Source organism: Amblyomma mixtum, chromosome 4 (assembly GCF_055824585.1).
Source record: "Amblyomma mixtum isolate Tamu chromosome 4, ASM5582458v1, whole genome shotgun sequence".
NCBI lineage: Eukaryota > Metazoa > Arthropoda > Arachnida > Ixodida > Ixodidae > Amblyomma > Amblyomma mixtum.
In genome coordinates this window covers 82,095,365-82,116,759 of record NC_143015.1, presented here as the reverse complement: position 1 = coordinate 82,116,759, position 21,395 = coordinate 82,095,365, and the positions used below count along the sequence as shown (strand labels likewise).

Sequence of the window (21,395 nt, the reverse complement as noted above, 5' to 3'; positions counted from 1 at the left end):
TTGGTTCCATTTGGAATGTCCAATTGGTTCCAATGGTTTTTTTTTTTACTGGGCATGGCCACTCATAGTCCAAAGATCTTGGCACTGTATCTCCCTAGCAAAAAAACTGATAGAAATTTCTACAAGTCTCTTAAAAATATGTATAGGTCGTACAGGTCCTTCTATTAGTCTGATTTATATTCCTACTTGACCCATAGAACTCTGTACCAGACTGGTAGGGAGCAGATAGATCTCACTGTGCCATGTACAAGAACTGATAGGATGATGTATCAGTCTTTTACAGAAAACAGAGATCCTCATACAACATATAGAATTCCAACTGACACACTAATAAAGCCCGGTAGAATATTACAGAAGAGGGCAAATACGGGCTGGTTGGTACATGTTTCACGAATTGGAAAAGCGCTGGTGTTTGGCCTTCTCTTGTGTCGTCTTCCATTGCACTGTTTTTTGCAATTTGTGAAACCCGGTAGAATTAGCGTACACACACAGGTGCCCACATACTTTCATGTCGAGAGGTTTTTAAAATGAACTGATGTACAACCCTCAATGGTTTGCTTGCCAAGTGGACAGATAAACATAGTTGTATCTTATGCACAATAACAGAGTATCAAATAGAAATAAACTGTGCGAACTGTTTTCTCTTTTTCAGCTTACATGCTGGTATATTATCGTAACCACGTTACAATTAAAAGCACACGTCTTTCAAAGCGCAGCAGCATTACTTACTCTCTGAAAGTGTAATGTGAAAGCTGCATGAAAGAATTAGCAGACAAGTTCCACAAAAAAAATGAGTGCTCCCCTTTTTTGCATACAAAATTTTATTTACAAATTTTAGAAACTACGAGAGATAAGCACCATCTAATGCATATTCAAAATAGAAATACTGTTCCTTTAAAGTTCATTTACAAAGACAAAGCAAAGCACAGATTCAAGGCCCCCATCTTAATACTAATTACAGGGCTCAGTCTGTATTCATGAGGCTCACTTTGTGATTGCCATAAATTTGGCACTGCCAGCATGGCTAGGGTTTGACTGACTCTTCATTATATAAACAATAAACATTCCACTTTAGGCATATGTAAGCAAGGAATGCAAAGAATGCATGCCTTTGAACAAGTTGGTTATGCACTATCAAGCAAGAGACTGGAAAATACAAACATGGATGTGCACACAAAGACGTGCCTGTCCATTTGATCTTTACGTTCTTGTCAGTGTTGCACAGTCCCTTGCTTTACAGAGCAAAGAGCTCCAAGAGAAGATATAAGCAAGCCGAATATCTAAAAAGGACCAGCATCACCATAGCAATTTGTGCTTGCAGATGCTGCATAGAACACCATGTCTAGTTGGCAGATGTCACTACCATATTCCAACCTCAGACGAAGGTACTTAGTACAGACTATGTGCTTTTTTCTCCATCCCAGAACTCTTGTGATAAGTGACAAAACATGAGTGAGCTAGCTGCGGAAAAAAAAAATTCTGGCATGACACCTGACAAGAAGCAAGGAAAATAAAGGACAAGCATCAAGATTAGCGCAAGATTTACAGCAACACTTTAGAACATTACAGTACAGCAATATTATTTAGGGAATAGCAAATACAGATCTGAGAACTTCCTCAAGCAAGCACACATGTACCACTTTTAAAAATACATATTTGCAGAAAAAGCAGCCAAACATCAAGTACTCGTATTGCAAGAATAGAGTGCATATTCCTTCCAGTGGAGTGATAGTTTCTACTTCAACCACTGCATGTCATATCATGCAAGAGAAAATTCACCTGCATAGCCTTGTGCATGTCAAAGCAAAGTCTCAGCAAAAGGGTTAATATATGGGGTTTTGAGCTTGCAGTTCATAACAAAAAACAGTGATATATGCCAAATGCAATTTCAGAAACCTGGTTTCATCTGCAAAAGGCCAGTGTCTTGATCATGTTGCCACAGTCAACTGGAAAATTTTCACAATTTACAATGCATCAAAGCAGAAAAATAACAAAGTAAAGAAGCCAGGGGCATGATGTGATAGTGATGCCATTGAGTCAAGTAGAAAACTACATATTTCAGGCATTATCCAGCTGCCTTACAAGTCTCTGCCTACAGACCAAGCTTTATCTCTTCACTATCTGCTAGTGAAACGCTGTTTGTTCATTGTCATTACTCATCTAGGGCAGTTACTTGCTCAAGTAGTTGTCATTCCATGGAATGAAACTGACCTTAAACCCTGCGTAGCTGTAAAAAAAATTGTCATGTTCTGGCTACTGCGACCATTAGTCAGCAGCTGCATCACTTCTGCCAACATGCAGACTGCGATTCTCCACCTACTCAATAGAGTGCAACAGGATAACCAGGTTCTTACAAGAAACCTTCTGTGTGCACTTCAGCCCGAGAGCTCCATCATTCAGCTTCTGTCACATTTTTTTCATTGCAACAGCACCTCTTTTACAAGCACATAGAAAGATACAACCTTCTATGCCTTAATTACACAGGCTGACAAAAAGGTCAAGATATGCTCTGTGTGACTTCTGAATGCCCAGGAAGGAGTACCACATCATATGCCACCCACGATGACCAGTAATTCATCCATAAAGTATTATTTGCTAAAAAAAATGTTGCATTCTGAAACAACACTGAAAAAAGTAGGGTGCATTTGCAATATATAAAACCTGAAAAGTCCAAACCCTATTCATACAGACATACTTGCAAGCCAGACTTTTCTGTACCATGGCTGAAGACATGCTGTTCATCACCACTATGTTTGAGCATGGGAGTTAATCTCTTTCATAGAGGTTTGGTATTGTTGACACAAAAATAATGTTGTCTATCTCCATGAACACACAAAGGCGCATAACTTCACTGGGTGTTACATAAACTAAAGGCACTTCTCTTTTCACACAAACTGAAAGGTGCTTAGCATGGAACCTTTCAACAGGAAGTAGTTCCTGGCACTGCAGAATTATGCGAGAATTTGCTCCAGTGAGAATCCTAAAAATGAGAAAAAATGCACCAGAGAAGCTGACAAATGCACTGTTGTTAGTCTTTGTAGGCCTATTGTACTGAAGAGAGTGAAATGTTTGTTGACTGATGATCATTCGGTTATATTCAATAATATTTGTAGAGTCACAGCCAAGGTTGTCAGCAATAGCCTGCTTTTCACTGGAATCTAAGTTCAGGCAGAGCTTTCCAGAGCCTAACAAAACCGCTTGCTGACCACCTCTCCTCTGTACATCCAGAAAATTTACTGCTTCTGATGAAAGGTTTAAACTAGCTTTAGCTGCCTGTAACTTTCGAGCAAGTACATAACGTTCTAGTATTTGCAAAGAAACACCATTAGCTCCACTGACTAGTTTCACAAGAAGTCCATTTCCGCCTTCAAATACAAATGAAGAATGTGACCAAAGAGGTCCTAGTTTAGCCACACTTTTAGGAAGGTGCAGAATTTGGTGCACATTGAAAGTCATTGCACCTAATCCATATAAGGACTGTGTGTGTACAACAAACTCTGAGAGCAGATCTGACGATCTGAGAATGTCATCTGAAGTAATGGTGTCCTGTATGGTGTCCTGTAAGTAGGTAGATTCCCTCCACAAGCAAACTGAAATGTTTGAGATACTTATCCGGCAAAGAGCCACGAAGGCATGGTAACGAATAATGAAGAACCCACCACTTCCATTCACTAGCTTTCCAGATTGTGAAGTCCGATAATCTGCGTGGTGTACGTGTGAACCAATTAGGTGGCTTAATTGCCAATAGCTTCCTGTTTAAAGAGGCTACAGCTTGTCGAGATCCAATGTAATAATCAGCACCTCGTGAACGTAGCCACAAGGAACAAAACTGCTTAGCCACACCTTCAAGGACAACATGCATATAGTCTGGGCTTGTTCCCCAAATTAAATCGTAACCGGGCAGTTTTGACAGCACTGTTGTGCCTTTTATACCATGCACAATAACATTTGTGCGTTGTGCTTTTTTCCCGTCTGCTTTCATGCTGCTGGAGGTCCTTTCCATGGCAGCTCCACCGTGATCAGGAAGAACGTACCTCAGAGCCCCTGAGTAAAAAAAGCAAGAAGAAATAACACCAACACATTACCGTCTATAACACCATTTGTCCTTTATAAGGGCTGCATGACACTACACGAAAAGTTAAGCGCTGAGTGAGAGCTGGCATAATGGAACTCACCATGAGCAAATTTTCCACGCAGCAGGCAGATGCCACAACCATAATGGCCATTGAAGTTCTTCATGTGAAGCACCATCGCCCGGGCAGGTGCATCCACGCAGACGCTTACCACCCTCAGTGCAGACTTGATTGTTCTGCCACTGTGCTTCCATATAACAGAAGTTGCACTTGTGAGTTCATTCAGGAATGTTCCCAAGAACATTTGCATGTCAGGGTGGCCACTGCCAAACCACAAGCCGCCCAAGAGCACATTGCTCCATCTCATGAAAATGGGCAGTTCGTTAACAACCAGTTGGATCGGCCATAAGGAGTCTTTGCTGCAGTTGAACACCCTTGCGCCATCCGTGTTCAATGTGAGTGTGATGTCACACCAACTGGAATTCTCTCTGATCTTCCTGATAAGTGAACCATCATTGATATCCTTAATGCTCTCAGATGTGTTTCGGTTCTGCAGATTTTGAAACAAGGCTTCTGCCACAGCATTATCTTGGAGAAGTTCTTCAAGTTGGAGCTTGACATCCAAGGTAGAAAAAAAATTTTTATGCTTAAAGCTGGATGTGGAGATGCTGCTCCCACATTTGGTGCAGGAGGCATGTTGATCGGCTGGCTTACCAGCATAGGTCATACAGGACGGACAAAAAAAATGGTGTCGCACTGTGTCCGTGACTGAGCTTGCCCACAGCTTTCGAAGTGCATACTGTGAGCTTGGAATGACAGGGCTGCCAAGCAGGAAGTTTACCAGCCTGGCAAGGCCTTCTATTTGCACCCAGTTCAGACCCGACGTGATGCTGTAGCTCAGGATTCCCAGCAATGCTTCAGCGACTGTAAGAGTAGAATTGGGAAGCGTTTTTTTTGAAGCTGTTTGCCACCCATCAAACAAATTGCAGTCGCTTTCCACTGTTGGCCAGTCAACACCTGAAAAAGATGGCATGCTAATGACATAAAACTGTGATGCCACCACACTATAAGCACGAAAAAATGTGTGCTACATTTGCGCCATGCCTGCGAGCAAATATAAATGCGCAAAGACCACATTCTACCGGTTACACCAGCGCTAATTTCCAAGGCATCGAAAGTTCAACTGAACCTCCAAGTCAATCGCTGGCGCAAAAAAAAAAAGGAGATTGAACGAAAGCGCGTACAGGCATTTAATTTTGGTCGAATGTTCCGAGGCCTGGCTATGGACATTTTTGGATGGCTTAAATACTATTTCAGCTCCTGGCTTTTCAACAATCACCTAGGCAAAGTGACCAGTCTTTTCTTAGTGTCCATTCAATCGTATAGCACAAAGCAGCAAATACCAATTGGTCATGCGTATAATATTATCAGCCCATTTACCATCATTAATTCCGGGAGATGTGCAGCCGCTGTCCTCGTCAGGGTGGTCCAAAATCTCAGATGACGCGTGGTAATCCTGGGTTACTGCCGCTGCAGACGCCCCGTTTACATTCACGTCAAACTTCTTCCGCCATTGTGTCGTTCTTGGAAGGCCACACAGGGCGTCCGGCTCTAGATACAACTTCCTCTTCTTTGGAATGTTCGCAGCGGTGCTGCCTGTAGCAGTTGGCTGTGAGGTTGAAGCCATCAGCGCGACGACGGTGGACAATAGCACAAGCGGAAACAGGAGCATCTGGCTGCTACATAGACACGTTGCGGCGACTACATCACGTGCGGAAAACGCTATCTAGGCAGTGCTCAACATGTTGACAGTCAACATATCACAGTGTCCATGCGGGCGCCACGGTCCCTTTCGCATAGCGAGATGTGGATACGATGTTTCTTCGGACAGCTGCGAGTGCAGAAAAGTGCCAAGTGCAGAAAAATAACTTACAAGCCACCGTACAAGAACATTCACCAATGCACAAATGTGACCACGGCACGCATTCGGCATGCGGCTATGCCTATGGCTATGCGGCCACGCTGAATACGACCGTTGCAGTGTTTACCTCAACGATTGATTTTCACTGTAACGTCAAGAAAAGAAAAACTCAAAGTTGAGACTAAAATTTCTTCCACAAAAAAAAAACAAAATATTTTATATGAGTTCGTAAATTGTTTTAGCAACAATAAAGTTAAACACTATAATAAAGTTTTAAAAGTCAAAATTCTAGCCTACCTCTGCCGTAGCCGAAGCCGCTCATTTTGGCGGCACAACTGCACTGGACTCGTGACCGTACAAGTGAGTGTGCTCGCAAAGAACGACTCGAGCTCGGGCAGGAGGCATGTCTAAAATTTGGGCGAAGCATGTATGCGTATGTTAAATTCGTTGATGACAAGGAGAGGCACATAGTGCCAGTAGAACATATTAAAAACTTCCATCCTGGTTCTTTGAAGTTTGTGCCTGGGAAGGTGTATAGTGTGAAGTGGTCCGATAACGTGCAAGACGGATATTTTGGTGCACAGATCTTGGAACTATTTGGTAAGTTTTTTCCTAACAATACTTTTTGTACTCTAAACGTACTGACTGTAAAGATAAGGTGCTGTGTACCAGACGGCAAATATTAATTTTGTGTTTGTTACCTGCCGGCTGAAAACGAAACCATGCGGTGCCTATATAGCTAACGCCGTCGGCTTGTCATATGACATGCCTTGTAGTGACTGCAGCTGTATGCAATTTTTTTTCGCATTCATGGTAGCTTCATTTGTAGGAACTGAATGTAATACGTTTTTACTGCTCTATCTGCGAGGAACCCTTCGTGGGAAACGTGCGTAGCGCGAAAGGCCGGTCGCGTGCATCAATTTCAATAATGAGGTTGGGGGTTATTTTACTGAGGCAATTGTTCTGAATCAGCACCTTGTAGTTTAGTAAGTGAACAATTCCGTATATATTTCCAGAAACTCGCGAAGAAGCAGAGCTCAAAGTTCAGCGCAAGCGATTCCCAGTGGCACCAATCATGGACTCTGGGTCAAGCAGCGAGGATATGGTATGTATAAGTAATAGCTGCGCTACGCCTTAGTAGCTAGCTAACACAATCTCTTCAACAGGTGCAGGACAGTCCAAAAGTACGGAATGTGCCTTCATCAAAGCGGATGAGGCAGCATCAATGGAGACTTTTGGATAGCGACAGTTCGGAGGATGCACTAGTGGCCCGTTCAGAAATTGAAGCTCTTCGAGAAAAAAACAAGGCGCTCCTGCAGGAGAACAAGACGTTGAAGAAGGAAAATGAACTACTTAGAGAGCTGAATATTCGATTGCAGAAAATTTTGACTGGTAAGTTTACCTAATGTATGGCGCAATTATGCTCTGGGGTTGATGCGATTAAGAACTGCGCGAAGTCGGCGGGACAAAGAGAGACACAAAGACGCTCACACAAAGCACAGAAAGCGCATCAACCATGAACTGACTAGCCCAACATCATGTCCTGCTCTGGGGTTCATGGAGCGGTGTGATGTTATATATAAATAAGGCACTTAACTAGTAAATAACAGCAATTTTATTGGTGCTGTGCTGCGCACCTTTCATAGGTGCGCAGCACAGCGCACCTATATGCTTGAGGCATTAGCTTGGGGATTGATGTGAAAATTTCCTTTCTAGGGTTGCATGACTGTTTACAAGGTTTTGCTTTGCATAATGCATAAAAATTGTTGGTTAATTTCTCATAGTTCAAGCAAAAATGTAGCAGCAACATGCCTCATGTGTGCAACTATTTTCCTCTCAGAAAGCCACCCACCATCGTCTTCTGTGCCACAACATTCGAAGGAAAACAAGAAGAGTCCTGCACTTGAAAAAGGTACTAGGCAACCTTTGTTTGGTTTCTGAGTGCTTTTTGTAGATTTGGTGCTCAGTTCCCATACTTACTTTACTTTTGGACGTAACTTTTGCCTGTCAGATTTTTCATATAGCTTAAAACTGCACATGAAGGCCAGGCACAAACAACATTAATTAAGCTACTTCAATGACCAGTGAACCTGTGCCACGTTTTGTTTTCCTAGTGTTTCACAGGAGTTACTACCAGCCACAGGGATGTGCGCAGCATATCGGGCAAGGCGACTCTGAGGGAGGCAGTGGAATGTGTGGTGACAGACATGGTGATTTACATTTTTTAAATAGGTGCATGTTACTCAGAGGATTTCAGTTATGCGGATGTCAAAGCACCATTTCCTGGCTTCGATTCCGAATTTTATTTGTTTCACCTGTCAGAGGTAAAGCGTGGGTCCAGTGTCCAAGAGACGGTTATGGAGAGGCAGACCAGCAGCGAAGGCAGGCGTGTGCTTTCCAAAGAAAGTGAAGGCCAGGTAGAATTCAGTATTCTTTTCAGTTTTAGTGCATGGATAAGGCTTGTATCAGCAATCTGATGATTTGGCTACGTTGGCTACAATTTTTTTACAGGTCTACATAAGTCAGAACATGTGTTTGCCAGTCATGGACTACAACCTAATCATGAAATCTAGAAACGACTCAACATTCGTGCGGGATGCTGCGACGCGAATTTTTTCGACTGCGGGCCTCATCAACAGGAGTGTACCAGGAAAGCCATCTAATCGGACTAAAACGCCACCGAAACCTCCTTTGGACCAGCAGAAACTGGATGCACTAAAAGGTATATGAATCTTGAATTTATGTGCTTGATAAAAAAGAAAAAAGTAAGGAAATGGAATGTCAGTAATGATAATTTAAAATACCTGTGTAATACAGGTGTTGTTTTGCTACATTAGTTGTGCCTATCAGACTGCAAATGTTTTCATGAAACTGCTATAACAGGCTAGGCTGGTATCTTAGAATAGTGAGTAGCTTGTTACCACATCAAACGCAACTACAACAAAGACTCATGCTGCCATGGTGGTCCAGTTGTTATGGTGCTTGGCAACTGACCCGAAAGACGCATATTCGATACAAGCTGTCGTATTGTGGTAGACAAGAAATGCTAGAGGCCCATGTACTCTGCGATGTCGGTGCACGTTAAGGACCCCAGGTGGTTGAAATTATCCAGAGCCCTCCACTACGGCGTCCCTCATAGCTTGAGATGCTTTGGGATGTTAAACATTGTAAAACCAAACCGGAACATACTTGAGATCAAGCTTACAACCACCTTTTACACTTTTACACAGGGGCATGCACCTCATTTTGCATGTACTTCTTCAGATTTGGTGGTATTTAGCAGCAAAATGTTCATCTACGAATTAAGATCTACAAGAAATTAGATGTAAAAAAATGCTAGAATTATATAGTGCAGTTTTAATTTGTTGACTTTCTTTATTGTCTGCCGAGCCTATTGTTTTCCAGCATAGCGTTGTACAGTCTTTGTCAAAAGTTTAGAGCCCAGGGGGTTTGCTTCTAAGCCTTGTAGTAGGACTCCTGAAGCATTCATGGCAGCCCTACCCATTGGAGGAGGCAGGACCAGAAATCTTCTTACCTTCAGGAAATTTGGAGCGCTGGAGATGCATTACGAACCAGACAGCGTGCTTCAGAAGCAAACCGCCTGGGCTCCAAACTTTTGGCAAAGGCTGTACACATATGACTGGAGCATAGCCCAAATAAAGAACTCTGCATTGCACATAGCATGCGTGCATCATCAAACAAGATTTTAACTTTTACTGTGTTACTTCTGCCCAGGCTTTTTTCATCACTTCGTAACATCCGGTGGACAGTCAGCAGCTGATGGAGATACGAAAAAGAGACTCAAGATGTTTGGTCGCCACCTCGCTTCAAAGCTCTCTGACGTTGCTGCTGCGAAGCCCATCGCAGATAAGGAGTGAAAAGCTGCAGTGAAAATAACCACAGCACAGGCGCAGAACCGCCTGTGCTGTGGCTATTTGTAATTGATTTCAGCTATTTCATATCATCCATATCATATCATCACAGGCTGGGCCCGCAGGCCCAGACTGTGGCTTTCATAATTTATTGTAAAATCATTTGGCTATTTTAAATGTGATCACCTTTATTTTGCTATTTTTTAATTTGTATGCTTGGTAGGAGGGAAAATGAAAATTGGTTTTTAAGGAAAGGAAATGGCGCAGTAATTGTATCACATAAGGGAAGGGATGATGGAGGGAGTGAAAGAAGAAAGGAAGAAAGAGGTGCCGTAGTGGAGGTGTTCAGAATAATTTCACAATCTTTAACGATTTGGGGATAATGTGCACTGATATCTCAAAACGGGCCGCCTGACTAGCAATTACCCACTGACTAGCAATTTACCACAAATGAGCAAGTACCCTCACCGTGGCTTAGTGGTTGGAAGCTCGGCAAGTACCCGAGTTCGAACCTGACTGTGGCGTCCGCGTTTGGATGGAGGAGGCCCTTGTTTTGAGATATCAATGCACCTTAGAGATCCCCAGGTGGTCGAAATTATTCTGAACACCTCCACTATGGCACCTCTTCCTTTCTTTCTTCTTTCACTCTCTCCATCATCCCTTCCCTTATGTGACAGGGTTACTGCGCCATTTCCTTTCCTTAAAAACCAACTGCATTTTTCCTCCTATCAAGCATACAAAATAAAAAATAGCAATAAAAGGTGATCATGTTTAAAATAGCCAAATGTTGTTGATTTTTCTTTTAGTAATTTCCTCGCAGCAGTTTTTTTTCTGATTGCCTGCAGGTTTAGGCAGATGAGAGGAGGCAGCGGATCTCATTGTTATTTAACAAAATGTTGTGTGTTTTAAATGTGATAACCTTTCTTGCTATTTTTAAGCTTATATGTGCTAGCTTGATGGGAAGGTGTGCTCCCCATTGTGGTAAATTCCTAGTCATAAAGTTTGCTTCAGTTTCGTGTCTTTCAGGAGTGCAGAGATATTTTGCATTTTTTTCTCCACCTGTTCTGTGGTTGATGTTGACTGCTTTTTGTAGTTTGCTTATAGCAGTTTTCTTTTATTGCCTGCTACTCTGGGCTCAAGCTTTTACTGTTTAATGCGAAAATATTATTCCTGTTTTAAATGTGATCACCCTTCTGCTATTCCTGTTGTGTTCTTGACGAGAAGGTATGCGTTCATTTACAGTGAATTTCTAGTCAGTGGCTCCTTTCGTTTGTTTTATGGTTTACAACTTGCAGGATATGCAGTGCTTTGAAATACTTTCTGTCACTCCTCCTGTTGGTGTGGTTGATTTTTATTGGGTTAATACTTTCTTCACAGCATTTTTTTTTGTTTCCTGCAGGACAAGGCAGATGTGAATACGATGTGGGTTTCATTGTTATTCAATGTAAAAGCCTTTGCTGTTTTAAATGTGATCAATTTATTAGTCGTTTTTGAACTGCTTGGTACATTAATTTTGTTGTGTAGATTTTTATTATGCATTCCTTCACAAATTGTTTGCTTCATCATTTGAATTATATGTACTGCCTTTTGTGATAATACAGAAAGATTGTTTTTTACTTATTTTCTTGGCTGTCGAGAAAGCTTGTTTCTCCTCGATGCACATACTACACCTATACAACACATATAGGTACTGATAGGCCATAGATCTGGTACACTAATACGAATACTCTAATACACTGATAGACTTATATACGCAGAATAACGCTGATACATCCAGAATAGAACTAAAAGGAATTTTATCAGTGTATTAGTTGTATCGTTTCATAATGCAATAGACAGAACTGATAGGATTCGTAACAGTTTATCCTATCAGAATTTTTGCTAGGGCTGTCTCTGTTGGCTCCTTGGCCCTGCGGCAGCCTGTCCCTGCTCATACCAACATATTTGCGCACCCAGAAGAAAAAGAAGTCAGCTGCCGAGCAGATTAATCCCGAGGACACCATCATCTATTCCTGGTTCGGGACAACACTGTCTCTGCCAGGCGAGACCAACATGTGGTTATGCCAAACGGGAATCCAGGCAAACAGAAAGACTGGCCGAAGTTGTTTGTGCCCAGCCCCATTGACCCGGAAATGGGTAAATTCCCTGGGGATAGATTATTTCTTGCCACACGCTCCGATCCCCCATCATCGTACATCCGGGGGCAGCATACCAGTATGTCTCACTAGTGGACTACTTGCTCAGCTGGATCAACGACTTAAACCAGGCAGACGTGAACACTCTGTACTATGAGTTGATCCGATGTGGTTTCTAAGACAACACCACGCACTAGGCCACCGATGGCTTAGTGCGTTTCTCGAACCACAGTGGCATCATGATGTTCCAGCAGGCGAGCCCCTCGACCTTGCCGCCCCCACCCCCGTGACGCCGCCCAATCAGGCAGGCCGAGGCAACGAAGATGATGTGCCCTCTCGGTCTTGGCGCGACACCGGGGACAGGCTCCCGCACATTCCTGGGGCGTGGAGTGGACAAACTGGGTACCGGGTCTCGTGGGACTTGCCTCGTGTTAACTTGTCGTCTCTGAAAGGCATAGCGCTGGGCTTGTACAAGTTCAGTGTGTCAGGACCGCGCAGAGGAATATCGGCCGGGCGGCGAGTACCAACAGGCTGCCGCATTCGCGGCTGGTGAACGTCGGTTCTGCTCATGGAATTTGACCCAGTCGTTCCTGCACCTGTCAGTTCAACAGCTTTTGAATGCAGTGAGTGGAGATGGTAGTGAAGAAGACATCATATTGTTCCGGGGCGTTCGGTGTGGGGGCTCGCGACGTCCGAAGGCTGGCGGGCATTCCTGTGGCTCACTTCGAGAAATGTTCGTCTGCTCCCATTCTGACAGGGCCAATCGGGTCAGCTTACCTTGTCTACCAGATCATGTCGCGGCTGTGTGAAAGCCAGGCCGTGGACCTCACACATACGCACAGTGACAACCTTGCTGTTGCCCACCCTTATGCCGAACTCTAACCTGTATGTCTGGCTCGATTTGGCGCCGCGTGATGCCACCCCGTTCATGGTGTCTGGTAGGACTACCAGGGAACGCAGCGCTTCAGCTGCCGCAGGCGCCAAAATTGCGCCCTCCCAGCGGCATGGACGGTCCACATCTGTCCGAAACTGATGCCATGACATTTATTCCAACAAACGACACAGCCTCACTGCGTGACGAAGAATGGTGGGAAGATAGACTGATGCACTTTCATGCCTGTTACCACCTGGCGTACTACAGTGGTGAAATGGGGCCAGGGGAAGTGCCCGTTCAGGGCCATGCGCCGCGTGCAATCACCAGGTCTCAAGATTGGTGGCAGGCCACTCCAGGCGATGAGATAGTGGTCAGATAGATGGGACTGACCACTATATCCACTATGTGGATGGCCATCATGGACCCACTGAAGAGGGAAAGGATTCGCCGCCACCGACAATGCGTCCTCGCTCGCCATCTTGTCTACGGGAATAGGGGCACGTGCAGGAGGCATGTTCTTCTTCATGGACCATACCCACACCATGACACTGGAAGGGAACCAGAAGCCCGGCCCAGTGCTGACTGGGTGGATGGCAGAGTGGGGAAACGAGCAGGGGGACGAGACGAAGGAGAAGCAGCAGTGCGCATCTGCTGGACGCGTGCTTCATCGAAATAACAGTGTTGGGCCAATGAGAACTGTTTTGTGATGTGTGTGTGACTTTGGCGAAGCGGGAGTATGCCTACACACCCGGGTTCATCGCCGCGGTGTTAGTGGGCTCGAACCTCTGGGGACATCCTCCTGCTTGCCTAGAGAAATCAGTACCAGAATAATACTTCCTTGCGACTGCCACGTTGGATGGACATCATGTCTGTGGGAGACGTCTGTGCCCGTGTCAGGCAGGAGGTGAAGCCTGATCCGGCCCTCATCCCCGTAGAGCCGGACGACTGGCTAGAGAAGTTAAGACGTATGTTGGATGATCCAACCAACGACCGGCTTGCAGTGGCTGCGTTTCCCCTGAGAACTAAGAGCGATTTGGGGGTGCGCAACATATTCGCATGGCTGATCTTATTTTCTTTTACAAGGTCTATCCCGAGTATGGCGACATGCATGCTTTTTTGTCTGAAGTCTTTCGACTACATCACTGTCTGTAACTTGCTTGTGGGCAGGATTGTGTTCCACGGCACGATATGGTGGCCGGTCCTAGAGGACTTGGGCTGCCTATAGATGTCGGGTCAGAGCACTTTCGCCTGGCAGGCAAAACCAAAGAGACTCGACATGCCGCCCGATATCCGGGTTAGGAGGTGGCGCTTGTATGGCGCCATGACTCCTCCCGTCCTGACATGGGACCCAATCGAAGAGACATGCAAATTGGCTGAGTCTGGCCACACCATTCAAGGCCTGTTTGGCAATCCCGACTATGACCAGGACGCTATCCTATGTTACATCCACAACTTGGCTCAGATCTCCGGGCCTAAACAAGAGCCGTCTGGGAACGGGCCGGCTTTTCATCCTTGGGCACGGTGGAGTTTGAGGTCGATGTGGATATGCGATCATTTCAAGGCTCGAAAAAAGAACCAGCTTTGTTGAAGCCAAACTGCGATTTTAGAATCTTTGTCAGCCAGTTTCTCATCGGTGTAGTAGTAGTCTACTTGCTGAGTGAGCAGTATACCTCAAGCGTTGTTGTGAAATGGGCCGGGCTCGGGCCGGACTTCACGGGCCAGGTCGGGCTTGCTAGAGCAATAATTTAGCGGGCCAGGCCCGGGCTTCGGGTCTCTGGCCCGAGCCGGGCTCAGGCCTCAGATTGAGGCCTGTGCAATGCTATATTGGGTACGGCTTCTGAGACTGCATCAACACAGGTTCTTTCTCTATATGATGCACCTGACATGACGGCACTGCAGGCAAGAGATTCCCTACATCAATGCACAAGAAGCATAGTCAAAATGCTCAGCTCGGAACTGGAATAACCTTTCGACAAAGCAACAAAGATGGCCTTCTCATTGGTACCTAAACATTCAAGTATTAGGCGCTGCGATGAATTTGGTTGAAAAAAACTCCAAGCCGTCTTGCTGGCGACATCTACGAGACGTTTAAATCTAATGCAACATGTCTGTAGCAACTTGAAGCTGTTTCAAGACGTTTGTAAGATGTGCTGTTTTGTGGGTAGCACATTTACTAGCTAAGGCTTAGAGACCACATAACGTGGTCACGTTACTGGAGGTATCACAATGTCGCTGCTAAGGACTCAAGCAAGGACGCTTCATTTTAGCTGGCGACAAGGAAATCATGGTCTTCTGGGGTGACTTTACTGAGCAGCCCATTACGAAATAGATTTGCTACTTTTATTTATACTGTTACACATTTTCTGATCTAAATGAAAATAATTATTCGCTCTGTTAATGTTTTATGGCAGAGGCTGCAGGTGCCACTCTCTCCTAAATGGCGCTGATTCCGTGCAGCCTTTGGTTCCTTGGGCTTATTCTGATCTGTACGCCAGAAGCTGTTGATGCCTCCTCAGAGGAAGACTGGATCGAAGAAGCAAGGGCGAAAGAGTACGCTTCATATGTCAACCAAATACGTACTGCAGCGGCACATAAGGTAGTAGTTGCCAAATGGAACCACATCACCAATATCACCGAGCACAACAAGAACCAAATGGTGACCCATTTCTACTAAGTTATGTTTTGTCGACATGTGTTAAGCAAGCATTGAGGCTGCGGTGACTTTTTTCATTTTAGAAATGCGTACAGAACCTTCTAAAAAGCACAAAATGCAGGAAAATTTGGCAGATATGTTGGTGGTGCAGTAAATGATGCAGGTTCCAAGAGCATCGGTCATTGGAGTTCAAGAAAGTTTTCGGAAGCTTTGCACAAGGGCTGTCCGACTGTCATGTTCAAATATTTAAGAGGTCAATAATTATGAAATGATACTGAGTTCATTAAAATTCTTACACCCAAGCCAGTTGGTCCTTTTCCATAATTATAAATAAGTGCTGAGGACGGCATCAGACAAAGAACTAGAGCCGCTCCTATTGAGTGTTCCAGTCCGAGGCACTGTTTAAGAACCATGTGCGATCCTCATCTTAGCTCGATGGATGACAATAAACGATCACCTGTGTCTTTAACATTAGACTCTAAGCATGAACACACATATATGGCAATAAGGCAGGTGAAAGATGGGAGTAAGGTGCCCACTATTGGTCCTTTTTAAGGTCACGGTATGCTGCCCAACTTCCGGAGCACATTTTGGTCAGCGAACATAAAGAATGCCTCTTCGTAGCAATGGGGATAATACAATCCCACTGCAAATCATAGTAAATTATCACAGTTAGCAGTGGCATGAGGGTTTTAAACGCGGCACCAGAGGTACTGAGGTTAGCAAGTAGAGGAGACTGAAACCTCGGTTAAAATATTTGTAAATGCAGGTCTTCACATGTTTTCAAGAGGCAATTTGTTTCCACTGCCAGACCTAAGTACTCCGCATTTTTAGCAGTTCAAATCTTCCCCACGGCACAGGCAGCATAACTTGTCCCGTAAAGCGAGTGGACAGCTCACTCCCTTTTAGTCCTTTCGTCTTAAGAGCGTACAGGTTATGCATGTCATTCAGCTAAGACTGGCAGAACAGGGAAATAAAGGAGAGGAAGTAACAGACGTGGAAAATATGCTCAAAAGAAGGGGTGCATTGCCCCAGCATTTCAAATCAGGATTCAGTGTATGCACATGCAGATTTCAATTCTGAGATGCCCATATTTTAGCTTTGATCAGGACTCCTAGCACCAAAAGGAGGTTTTCTTAGTCGAAATTAGCAAACTCACATTGAGAGAAACTGGGCAAAAACCAAAAATTTTGTTTTCCATGGGAACCTCAACACTAAGCTGTTATATGACAGTTTAAGTGCGTTATTTGAACCATTTGGTTTGCTTGCTTTTGCAAATCAGCAGTTTACAGATTTACTTGTCATACAATACAATTTCATTCAGTTTGGTTTTCTGGATTTGGTTCAATTGGAAAAACAATTTCCTCATATTTGGATATAGCCCCAAATGCCTTTGCGTACTGCTACCTTGCCTCTCATGCATCCTCTCCTTACAGGTTGCGGAATTAAGGCATCAGCAATCATCAATGTGGTCGACAAGGCTCGTTGACTACAAAGAGAATTGGCTTCCATAAAAGCAACAAGAGTTCGAAATATAATAGTGATAAAATTTACAATAGTGTTAAATCTTTCTTATCGTCTCCGCTGCCAAGCTAGCGAAGAAGAGGCAGACGGCTGGGAGTGTGCTTCTGTCATCAAAACCAACTTTCATCTACGGTGGCCCCGTCTTCCAGACCTGCTCCTAGTGTTGCTGCATCTTAAGAAAGACCCGGACATCACCATCACTGAACATCACCATCACTCCCATCTGTGGGGACTTTAGCCCCTGGAATGAGTTCAGGAAACAATTGGAGCAAATTAATCATCGGACTTTGAATGTTATTCCTTTGAATGCAGAATTCAAAGTTCCCATGCTGAGCTTGAGCATCCTCACCATGAGGCAGGCAGTAACCTCCCAAGCCAGCTTGAATCTCACCCTGCTGTCCACCAGACCTCACTGATGCAGCTCGGCCTGGATGAAACAACCAAGCTAATCTCTGCCGAAAGGCAGGAGTAAAACCACATGGCGAAAAGTGAAGTTTGGACAGCTGCAAGCAAAATAAAAACGAAGTTCAGAAATCTCACCAGGACACCCTCAAAGAGCTCTGTCAAGTCAGAACAGAGCATAAAGATGAACTGAAATGTAGTCTCAAACTGAAGTGTGCCCTTAATAACCTCAAAGATGAAGCAAGGGGCCGCACTTGTTTAAGCAAGAGAACGACTGAAATAAGGGCTCAGTGCAACTGCAAGGGAAGAATGCTGCTGAATGGGATCTGTGCAAGCATCTGGAATGAGAAACTGGCATTCAAGCGGGATTAGAATCTGCGAGCGTTCCTGCAGGAAATGCACGAATGCCAAAAGCGCAAGGCCCTGTCTTCCTCACACAGATCCTGAAGGAAAGGTGATGGTGGCAAAAAAATTATTTTGCAAGGAAATTCAAGGCACATGGTCCCGAGTCTCCGCGCTATGCCGCGGCCTAAAGGTTTATGTGGTGGTGGTCCACGACGTACATGACCCAGGCGACTGACAGCTGTCTTTTGCCTGGCCAGGTCCATTGACTGCAGTGAGGTCTTCCTATCCTCCAAGGTTCAGAGAGGCACCGGACAGGATAGGAAAAGGGGGTGAGGGAGGGCTTGGGGTGGGAGCCCAATGCTCGATGGAATGTAGAGATGGCCTGCATCCTTCCTTCTGCGCTTATCATCCTGCCTCTTTGGACACGCCGGGTTGTATGAGAACACTTCGGACGACGTTGGCGTTTGCTGGTCAGAGGGAATGTAAGAATCTCTGTGTGGTGGCATACTCATCGACTTGGAAACTTCTTCGTTCAAAACAGCAGTCAAGGCTGCCAGCTTCGAAGATGGGTGTTCTTTAGCGTAATCCTCCACTGCTATTTTTGCCACTGGGGTTGGCTCATACACATCCATCCGAGACAAACTTAGCAGTGGTTTTTTCAATACATTGGCAGCCGGCGTGTCCTTTTCGGTTGCAGGTGAATTGGAGCCTTCTTGTCTGTCTTTGCCATCACCATCATCGCTCTCCTCGTCGTTAAGAAACAAGCTCTTGCACAACATGTCAGTCTCTTTTTGCCGCTTGGAGGCCATTGGCATGGCTCGTGATGCCTCATTCTTGCTCTGAAAGTCATCTAGACTTTCCCTCTTCGCAGCGCCATCACTCTTAGAAGTGTGTGGCATGGGCCTAACATCCACCAGCTGTGTGGAGTCTGGAGACCGGCAGGAAGTTTTATCTCAGTGGTTCTTTTCCGAAGTGAACCTGTCCGAGTCATCCAAGTCACTGATTCCGCAGTCTTTATATATTCGCCACCTTTGGTTTGGCCGCTTTTGGCTTCTCTCGCCCCCTGTGCTCATGAGACCCCTTCGATGACGACAACTTCTCTTCCTTGCGTGGCCTCCTTGGCACACAGTGCCGCTTGTTGCGGTGGCTGCGTCCCTCCGATGCAGATTCTTTTTCCTTCTCACTCCGACTATAAAAACAGCAGTTGATAACACTGAACTGCGGTCTGCGGCATCCCCCGCTGGCCAATCACAACCGTAAATGAAGGTTTTTAATGTCTGACTATATCAAACAATCCACGTGTAAAAAGTCTAGAGCTCATAGTTTTTTTTCTTGTGAAAAGCTTCTTGTTTAGGTAAAAGAAATGTTTAAGCAGCGCACTTCTTTTTCGTCGTGGAGAAATTCTACGTGCAGAGGCTGCACGGAGCTTCACTGCGGACTTAAGTTGTATCCGACTAGAGGCTTCGATGATGACTCCTTCTCCATCTCCATCTTTTAAGTGTGAGACGTTGCGCGACACACTGCGTCCCACTCGCGCGACTCTTTGTGCTCGGACTGGACCTTGTGTTTTGTGACGGGATGAGCTACTACAGCTGCGAGATGATGACCTTGGATTGTGGCCCTCTGCTTTCTCTTTGTTGTGGTGAGACGATGTCTTGGACTTGCTGCTCTCCTTGGGTGGATCCAGCCTATCCTGGCGGTTCCAGTCAGTCTGAACGATGGAATGCTGCGCCAAGAAAAGCCTGCAGGTTTGCAGGCCTGAGGGGCTGATTCTGGCTTCTTGGCGACCTTAGGCTTGAGAAGCGTGCTTTTCTATCACTGGCTGCGACAGTGAAGCAAATTTTTTAATGTTTTCTTCTGCTTTTGAGTCTTGGTTTCTCTGGGTGAGCAGATGACAAAAGTCTCATCCTCTATCTTTTAAGTGCGAGACGTTGCGCGACACATTGCGTCCCACTCGTGCGACTCTTTGTGCTCGGACTGGACCTTGTGTTTTGTGACAGGATGAGCTACTACAGCTGCGAGATGATGACCTTGGATTGTGGCCCTCTGCTTCCTCTTTGTTGTGGTGAGACGATGTCTTGGACTTGCTGCTCTCCTTGGGTGGATCCGGCCTATCCTGGCGGTTCCAGCCAGACTGAACGATGGAATGCTGCCCCAAGAAAAGCCTGCAGGTTTGCAGGCCTGCGGGGCTGATTCTGGCTTCTTGGCGACCTTAGGCTTGAGAAGCGTGCTTTTCTATCACTGGCTGCGACAGTGAAGCAAATATTTTAATGTTTTCTTCTGCTTTTGAGTCTTGGTTTCTCTGGGTGAGCAGGTGACAAAAGTTTTCTGTCGTGGTGCATCGAAGCCTTGAAAATGTGTTTCAATAGTACGAGTTATTTATTTTCAGGGTGCTACAGACTGCATGCAAAGTGAGATATTTCCTAACCACCCACTTTCTTTACTGCAGAAAACGACTGTACTGGATATCTTCAAGCATGCAGAACATTTTTTCACGTCAGTGGGCCTTCCTGCTATGCCCCAAACATTCTGGAAACGGTCTGTGTTGAAAAAACCCAAAGGCAGGATATCATGTGCCCCCCTACTGCTTTGGATTTCTATGTTGCCAACGGTGTGAGGTATGAAGTACCTTGTTTAAGATTAACTTCACAACTAAACTGGCACAACTGTCAACCGTAACACTGGAATTCAGTTTTCTAGGCTATAAGATGCGCACTATCTCTCCTTCTGCATAATCCCTGTCCCCTTCTTTCTCGCCAGCATGCATCGTGAACCACACCTTCTTCCAAGCTAATGCAATTTTTCTCACTTTGCACAGCGTTTCTGCTGGTCTCTGTAGTAAGAACTTATTGTAGAGTCATGTTCATGGCAGCTTTTCTTTCCTAGTGTGCTCAAGGGCGAGGACTATGCATTCTTCGCACACTGTTCAAATTTACAGTCATGACCCGAATCCTACAACCCTCCTTTGATGACGAGAACTCTATCCCCAAAACTCTTGCTACATAAGCATAAGAAAGGTGCATAAAACTCCATTGTGATTGCATGAATATATATTTTCAGGATCAAGCAATGCACGCAAGTGAATATGGATGACTTTCTCATCGCACACCATGAAATGGGCCACTTGGAATACTTCCTCAAGTATGCTAAGCAGCCATTTTCCTTCCGTGAGGGTGCTACTCCTGGTAAGCCTATTACTTACTCTTCTACGCACTTTTGAGTTTTGACTCTGATGATCCAAAAAATTGTTCTATTTATGCACCTCAATTATTCCACTTCCTCTGTCTTAACAGGAATTATTGCTGCCATACTAAGTTTATAATTAAATCCAATCGGTACACATCCCACAATTATTTACAGTGGCCTACATCGACAAAAATTATTTTGAGACTAAGAAAAAGAATTGAGAGGCCTACATTAACAGTATGGACAGGACTTCTTACGCGGGTGAAAACTTAGCTGAAGAGTGCTGCCTACAACGCAGATATTGACTGCGACTGCTTCGCTGGTCACTCTGTCGCCGCCTTCTATGCCAAGTGTTTAATGGTGCAGAAGCATATTCTGTAAAACGTACAAGCATTATTCTCTTTCTTGTT

The 21,395-nt window shown here is 44.9% G+C and overlaps 1 protein-coding gene and 1 pseudogene across 2 annotated transcripts; both read right to left on the bottom strand.

The window, feature by feature from the left end:
• Window positions 1-809: 809 nt before the first annotated feature.
• LOC149347196 (uncharacterized) lies at window positions 810-7,565 on the bottom strand. Of its 2 annotated transcripts, none has more exons than XM_089586935.1 (3): window positions 5,514-7,565; window positions 4,176-5,090; window positions 810-4,044 (listed from the first exon to the last, which is right to left on the bottom strand). In XM_089586935.1, exons 1-3 carry the CDS (start codon window positions 5,803-5,805, stop codon window positions 3,527-3,529), a joined length of 1,725 nt encoding a protein of 574 aa, XP_089443061.1. In that variant the 5' UTR covers window positions 5,806-7,565; the 3' UTR covers window positions 810-3,526. The 2 variants fall into 2 exon arrangements, with proteins under 2 accessions (XP_089443061.1, XP_089443062.1); XM_089586936.1 differs by having other exon boundaries at window positions 4,176-4,997.
• A 3,094-nt stretch (window positions 7,566-10,659) lies between these two features.
• LOC149347195 (uncharacterized) lies at window positions 10,660-20,566 on the bottom strand (annotated as a pseudogene).
• Window positions 20,567-21,395: the final 829 nt, after the last annotated feature.

Excerpts from the sequence above, each read along its gene's own strand:
- LOC149347196 (XM_089586935.1), bottom strand. The coding sequence starts at position 5,805 with ATGCTCCTGTTTCCGCTTGTGCTATTGTCCACCGTCGTCGCGCTGATG. Across the intron at positions 5,091-5,513 it reads ATCTCCCGGAATTAATGATG|GTGTTGACTGGCCAACAGTG; the intron begins GTAAATGGGCTG and ends CATCTTTTTCAG. Across the intron at positions 4,045-4,175 it reads GCGTGGAAAATTTGCTCATG|GGGCTCTGAGGTACGTTCTT; the intron begins GTGAGTTCCATT and ends TTTTTTACTCAG.